The 7,769-nt window shown below is 41.0% G+C and overlaps 1 protein-coding gene across 1 annotated transcript; it reads right to left on the bottom strand.

Annotated features, from left to right (window-relative positions):
• Positions 1 to 1,085: 1,085 nt before the first annotated feature.
• Positions 1,086 to 6,825, bottom strand: elovl7a (ELOVL fatty acid elongase 7a). The gene is made up of 8 exons (XM_062384952.1): positions 6,721 to 6,825; positions 4,000 to 4,084; positions 3,664 to 3,854; positions 3,218 to 3,298; positions 3,048 to 3,104; positions 2,853 to 2,958; positions 2,602 to 2,738; positions 1,086 to 2,509 (listed from the first exon to the last, which is right to left on the bottom strand). The coding sequence occupies exons 2-8, from the start codon at positions 4,061 to 4,063 to the stop codon at positions 2,261 to 2,263; spliced, it is 885 nt and encodes a 294-aa protein (XP_062240936.1). The 5' UTR covers positions 4,064 to 4,084; positions 6,721 to 6,825; the 3' UTR covers positions 1,086 to 2,260.
• Positions 6,826 to 7,769: the final 944 nt, after the last annotated feature.

Genomic DNA, 7,769 nt, shown 5'->3' with positions numbered 1-7,769 from the left:
TCGGTGGTGGTATCATCACAGACATCTTGAGAGCAGAAGGACAGTGCTGAAGTCTGACTGACGGGTCAGTGGGCTCTCTCCTGTGTCCTGGGTGGGTTTGAGTGAGATGAACAGACAGAAGCTTGAGCTGAACGAGCATCAGAGATATGCAACTTTTTGTGTTTCTGAAAGTTAAAATCAGATTTGAAGATGATAGCGACTCACAAATTCTGGATTTGGACTGAGATCTGGACTCATTAACAGGCATCTCTCTTAAACCCTAGCTTTCAATGTGGCACGTGTGGGATTCTCATTTGAAATAGTTTTGAATGGTTTAACTTATAATAAAAAAAAATGCTTTTATGCATTTGAATAATTTGTGTAGTAGAATAGAAATATTTTCTTCTGGTCTGGAGACTATAATTTTAGAAGAATCAAGCTTTTCACCTTGCGAGAGCAAAAGCACATGTTTACGGTTCATCCTCCTGCAGATCATGACGTCACATGGATGAAGATAACAGAGCAATGTTCAAACAGATTATTACCATGCTTTTTAATTGATGTTGATTAATATTATAAACAGCAAACCTTCTCCTGTCTGTTTAACAGCACCTCCTACTGGTCAAAATGGTTAAATACAGCCAAAACAGTTCATTTCTCAAGAATCAAATAAGCATTGACCCTACATACGGGCTTGTGCTTCTAACAGTAATTTTACATATTACGCTTATGAAAGGTTTTGTGAAGAAAATGCATTGTGGAACACCGATCGAAGATTAGAACTCTGACCCCGTGGGTTGGGCCGTTTGCTTTTCACTTCCCTTTCGATTACACAACACTTCAAAGATGAATCACCTCCAAGTCATTTTAGAGATTTAATCTGACAGAAAGTCACTGTGTAGATATTCTCTTCCTCTTCTGCAATGCAAACAAAGAGAAGAAGTTGAAAATTCACTGAAACTACAAAATGATCCCACCTAATTGTGTAATTTCAATATAGACATGTAATAAAAATATGGTCTTCAGAAAACTACAGAATTGTATTATTTTATCCGTTTAAATAAGATACATAACTTTGAATTATCCCATAATAAACCAAAGACAAATTTCAACATACATTGTTCATTTATTTTTGTATAAATACATAAAATACAATATAAACATTTGTCACATTTCTTACAATATTAACTAGAATATTATAAAAAGGGATCTGAAAAGGAACTGGAAAAATCGGCATTACACAAACGAGTAAATCTTCAATGTTAACATGGGCTTGCACCTGAATGAGGTGGTAATGTTTTAAGACCAAGGTCCACCCTGTGTCTTCAGACACCACATTGACTTCAGTGTAAGATCATAACATATGAAAGGTAGTGACTCCAGCCGTCCGAGGACCTCGTTGCCACAAAGCTTCAATACAGGAAGCAAAATACTTAAAGTGGTCAACTGATGCTGCTCGTGTTTTCTTACTGGTTGGCTTGAACAGTGAAACCGTGTTACAGTGTGTGCAGTGGTCGAGTAAGTGTTATTTTTGAAATGTGCTTCAGTGAGGAAGCAGCAACTAAAGCTCTGCTGTGAACACTCAAAGAACCACAGTGGTCCAGTTGTTCCGCTCCGGCGCCGGTCGCTCCGCTGCATCATTGGAGAACAAATTCATCCCGTCATTTTGAAGACGACTCTTTTCATTTGATGTCTCTACCATCAGCAGCAGCAGCGACTCGACCTGGAGAAGTTCTCACGCATTAGTGACGACACCTAGTGAAACCAGTGTTCTGCATGCATGCGACCATTAAACTAACTGAACAAAAGAACGTGCGTGTGGCCTAATCCCCCTATTTCTTTTTAAAGGCATCATGTTAGGCCAAGTGAAATAAATAACGCTTAATTTTTGAGTGCACAACTTTAAAATCTTAAAGAAAGTCTTCTGGATGTGGGAGGATGTCCAGTCAGACTGAACAGCTGAGGGCCCTGTGGTCTGGCATTCAGCGTGAACAGTGAAGTAGAGTTCTTCAAACCAGACGTAGCAGAAAAAGGAGGGATTTTGACTTTTCCATTTGAACACTTGGGATTTACAAGTGAAAACATAAAAATCCTCCAGCTTGGGTTTCCAATATAGCTTCAGTAAAATTTAAAAGATTGTCTTGTTCCTTTTGTAGTTGCAAGAAAAAGCAATTAAAACTCAAATTAAACAATAAGTCCAAACAAATTGGGGCTGAATCGCGAGACTACTTGGCTTGCTTAGAGGGTCAACCCTGAAACCCCCTGATGGCAAAGTTGTGCGTCACTCTTCCCTCTCGTGATTGGCGTTTCCATTCATGACCCCGTTGGAGTGGTGGGCCCATCTCTTATTCTGCAGCACCTTAGGCAGCCGCTTGCCCCGGGTGTAGGCATGGTACCAGAAGTTGAGGAAGAGGAACAGGAAGATCATGCCATACAGGCCAATGATGTACACGAAGATGGGGAACTGGTAGGGGCAATCCTTCATGAAGAAATACTGGGAGATGTGGCTGGTCACCATAACGAACTGGATCTGAGGACCAACAGAAATTGTTCTTTAACTTGAAACCCAGGATTTGATAAAAAGACATAAGAATCTGTCATGTGTTCAAGGACTTAACATACCAGCTGAATGGTGGTGAGGTATTGCTTCCACCACAGGTACTTCTGGTAGTAGGGGCCCAAGGCAGTGAGGCCGTAGTACGTGTACATGATAACGTGGACGATACAGTTGAGCAGGGCATGGAACGTACCCAGACCACCTGAAACAGGAAGTGGATTTAAGAATGAGATCGTAAAATATAAAAAAAGGAAGCTCATATAATTTAAAAAAGATCTTGTGTGTACACAAGTGCAGGGGGGGGGGGGGGGTGTACCTGCAGCAAAACGAACGCCAAACCACCAGGTGAAGGGCATGATGGAGTGATGGTAGACGTGGAGAAATGTCACCTGCTGGGTTCTCTTCCTCAGGACAAAGAAAATCTAAAGGAAAAAAAAAAAGTTTTAATTCCCAGAGTTTAAACCGAACTGTGATAAACAGATAAATGATCAACTTTGAATTTGCCACTTACTGTGTCCAACATCTCGATGAACTTTGAGAAGTAGTAAAGCCAGCATGTTGCCGCCATCTAGAGGAGACAAAGAGCGGTTCAGTGCTGGTTCCAATGAACACACTCAGAGCATCATGTATATTTGGTGCCAGAGCAAAGTTTAGTTTAATACATCAGAATTGGTGCTTTACCCTGACGGCCTGTGGTGAATCAGAGAAGTCAATCAGGTCACAGCGGAAAGAGTATCCCGTGCCCCAGCCGGACATCACAAACTGAGGGGGAGCAAAGATTCAAGTTATTTTAAATGTCATTCTTGACTTTGTGACGCTGAATAATATAACAATCATTTCGTTCTACAGGCGAAATCCGGTTGAAACAATGAAACCGGATTCAATTTACATTCACAAATTGAAGAATGAGATAATAAAATATCTAGTTGACATGCTTGTCACAGAAAACCTTGGGTGTACATGTCAGATTGTGAATATTTTGATAAGCTCCATTGTCAACAACCGGGGGGGGGGGGGGGGGGGGAATAAAACCGCTTCTGTTCCAGCTGAGAAGCCGTGGTACGCATCACCGTGTGAAATCACTGCAGACTCCAGGCGAAAGAATGCAAAAGATAAGGACGACTCGCCTCGTAGCACATGTAGAGCGAGAGCGCCACCACGCCGAAGTTGTAGACGATGAGAACCTTTTTGAGGTCGAAGGCTTTGCGGTTCTCCATCAAGCGCGGCCCCAGCGAAACCACGAAGTAGATGTATGCCGCGATGATGATGGTTTGGGGGAGAGGGGACGACATGAGAAACCAGTTCCCCGTGCGAGAGTCTGAAAGAGAAACGTGTAGTTACTGCTCAGGTACGCTGCAGCCCGTTTATACAGAAAGAAACAAAGAAAAGGACTGCCGAGTGCCGATAGCAGGGGTTTAAGTTACAACCAGGACATACACCCACTGAAACGGGCGAGCGCTCACCTGCTTTCTGGATGAACTCGTGGTAAATGAATGCGGCAGAAGTGGTTATCCCATCAAATTCCATTTTCAGATCGGTTCCCTGCACCTAAAGAGAGAAAACACCACAAACGGTTAGGGAATGGGTTCGACTAGAGTCAGTGAAGTTGTTGCTAAGGGTTCCAATTATAAAAGTGGATTGGAAAAATAAGAGAAATTACTGATAAAAAAAAATGGCAACTGGTTTGTACAGGCTCACAGGAAGTGAGTCTCTGCCCTCACAAGTGGTAAGTGAGAAAAAAAGCTACCGGAGCTAGTCTCTTCAATAGGCACAGATCATTTCCTCCACATACCAGTGGTGGCGTCATTACAAGGTGGGTTTGAACATCCAACAAGATCAGAGCAATGACAGCAAAATATTCACATTTGTTCGCATGCTTTAGAAAAACAACATGATACAAGAACAGTTCAGGGACAGGGATGTACGAGGGGGGAAAATGCCACTGTGTCCTTCTTGGAGCCTCTCAAAGCCTCGGAGTGAAGACAAAGCAGAGAGTGTACACAGTGTACAATGGGGGGCTCTGTCTCAAGCTATCTGAGAAACAACAGATGGGACCAGAACTCATTCGTGAGACATGAATGCACGTGAACATAGAAAAGATTTGTCCCCAGCTTGTTTTTAAACCACGTCACCTTGAATCTGAGTTTTCCCTCTATTGTAGTTCTACAAACTTTAGGTACAACATCTTCGTTTGTTTGTAAGCTTCATTTTTTTTAATGGACCAGGAATTCTTTGCAAAAATAGCCATTAAATTTGGTCATACCACAAGTCACAGGTGGTGAGTTCATGGACAATCTGAATTTGGGAAAACTAGTTGAGTTTTGACAGCTTCTGGCTATGAAAAAAGTGTGTTGTTTTCGGTGATTTTTAAAAAAGAAAACTGCCAATAGACTGAGAACAGCTGTAAGGGATGTCGTAGCAAAATGGCAGTAGAGGAAAATAAGTCACTGACGAATTTAAAAAAAAAAGTTCGGTAGTTTATCGAATTTTAACCAGAAAACTAAATCATTTAATGGCTTCAACTGTTTTTCAATCTTACAAGAAATCAGCTTGGAATCTATAGGAAACGGTCAATTCCTCACCACTTGCTCATTTTACAGATCAAAAACAAATCGCTTCATTTGAAAAATAATCCACGAGATTAATTAATAAAAATAATATTATGCTGTCCCATCCACAGCCCAATCTAATCGTTAACTAATCAAATCATTCAACTATTGTATCAGATGTCTTTAAGATGTTTCAGACGTGGGGTGATCCTGTGATTGTTCAGTGACTGAACCATTTCCTGGGAAATAATAAGTTCTCTTCAAAAGAGCAGAGGTCCAAACAGAATCCTCATGCGTTTGAGTTCTACAAAACTGTTTCCCCATATCAGGAAGCACAAGAAGTAAATAAACACTTCCTCTCCGGTGTGCCAGGTGTATGAATGCACACAATCCTACAGGACAGGATTTTTTTTCAAGGTGTGTCTACCTGGGCAGGTAAAGGCATTAAAAAAAACTCCCAGGTTAAAAAGTGAAAAAGGCCTGGCCGTCTGAAGCCCTTATCCTGATGAGGACATGACAAGTCTCGACACGCCAGTTCATGTTAGAGACCAGGAAACCTGATGCAGAGGTGGGTACTCCCATAGATATGTATATATGGTTACTCCATGGGTTACTCCTATGCCACACTTCCATGGGCTGTCGAGTCAACTCCCACAATGCACCATGAGCACGAGTGAAATGTGGTCCTACAGGCTCCATCTCACCCAGGGCACTTTGAAAGTCATTTCCCTCCCGAGGCAGAGATAACTCAAGTGTAGGAAATAAAACTTGTCAAACACACAGATAAGGAAAACAATTATAATATGTAATAAAATTATATACTTGAATAAACAAATGTTAATAAGTATAAGCTATAAAGAAATTAAGTTAAAAAGAAACAAGTTTACACAATTATGACCAAGTATCGTTTACAGACATTTTGTTTCCGAATTGTAAATATATATTGTTTATCCCAATTTTTTAAACTTTTCTTCAAATTATATATATTTTTTTTTAAAATCACAATTTTTGCTGACACATTTTTTTCGACTGCTTTTCAGTGTCAGCTTTTTTTCCCCATTTCTTTTCACCCGTACAGCCCATCAGTCAAACGTGAACTGCACCCACCTGTCTGAATGCTGCTATGCAAATAAAGTTTGACTCATTCAAACTGTAGGAATTTTTTTTTTTTTTTAAATAAACAATTCTGGAATCAGTCATTTGCTATTCAGGAAATATTAACCGACGCCAGCTGGTCGGAAATCACTTCAAAATAAGAGTTGATTGCATTAATGCAGGAGGGCCAGTGAAGTCTGAGGCCATGTTAGAATGAAACCATCTTTCTGTGGAATATTCTGGAAGTTTGAAACTCAACAAGGAAATAAAACTCAATCAACTCGGTTATTTCCCGCGTGGGTGTGAAGCTCAGTGTGTGTGTGGGAGCAGATGAGCAACAGGTGAAGCGACTCGTGAAGAAAACAAGTCGGACCCGCTGGCACAGGGAGAAGCGCTCCAGGAAACACAGGTGTGTGTGTGGGTGTGCGTGTGTGTGTGTGTGCGTTAGTGTTTGTTTTGTGTGTGATCTCCTTCAAACCTTCATATTTCCATTCTGTTACCGTTTAAAACCGAGAAAAAAAGTTGAGTTCAACTACCAACCTTCAGTGCTGCTGCAGCCGCGGACCCGCAAACAAAAGGGTTTTATTTCCTGCCTCAGGTCCTCACTGAGCTCAGCTGCTCCTGCTCCACGTGGGTGTGTCAGCCGTTGTCCGGCACGCGCTCACACAACCTGCCCTTTAAATGCCCCCGGGGTGTGGCATGACCCAAACCGCGCCCAATGCCACACTGATTGGCCAATTCCGGATCCAGCCAGTTTACATGGTGAATTATTCGAGTGACGCCTTTGACTTAATCCACTACAAAAAAATGGGATCCATGTTGTTATGATTCATCCGGTTATTTTCCATGAAAATAACCGGATGAATTTCCTGAAACTACAGTTGAGTTTAAAGATGGGATTGACTTCACGATTAATCCTTATGTTTTCCATTAACTCTCTAAATCTGGTTAGTTTTAAAAATGGGATTAACTTTAGGATTAATTCTGTTATTTTCCATAAACTCTCTAAATCTGGTTGAGGTTAAAATGGGATCAATATATTAACAAGTAGTGTTGTTGTTTTCCATTAACTCCCCAATTGTAGAGTATATTTCCTTTAGACTTAATCCAATACAAAAAATTGGATCAATATCTTTGCAATCAATTTTGTTTATGTTCCATAAACTCCCTACAACTACAGTTAAAATGAGATCAATATCGTTACGATTAATTCTGTTAATTTTCATAATTTAAAAAAAGTCAGGTAAAGGAAGTAATCAGAATCAGAATTCTTTTAATTGGCAGGTATATTTACACATACAGGAAATTGCCTTTGTGTGGTTGGTGTATTGGACATAAAAACAACAATTTATGCTTTCAGAACAATAAGTTATGGGCACGTGCCGTGCTAAGGTGCAGTGATTGCTTTCAGGATAGTGCCAATAATATTTAATTATGTGCGGGGGGCAGAGTCAGTGTGATGCAGGGGGCTTGTTTTTGAGCCCCACTGCCATGGGGAAAAACTGTTCAGGTGGCGCGGGGTTCTTGGACTTGATAGCGAGGAACCTTTTTCCGTATGGGAGTCTCTGAATTATGAACTTGGTTTCCCC

This window comes from Platichthys flesus, chromosome 3, assembly GCF_949316205.1.
Source record: "Platichthys flesus chromosome 3, fPlaFle2.1, whole genome shotgun sequence".
Lineage (NCBI taxonomy): Eukaryota > Metazoa > Chordata > Actinopteri > Pleuronectiformes > Pleuronectidae > Platichthys > Platichthys flesus.
Note: the sequence above shows the minus strand (reverse complement) of the source record. Positions and strands in the feature narration are given on the sequence as shown.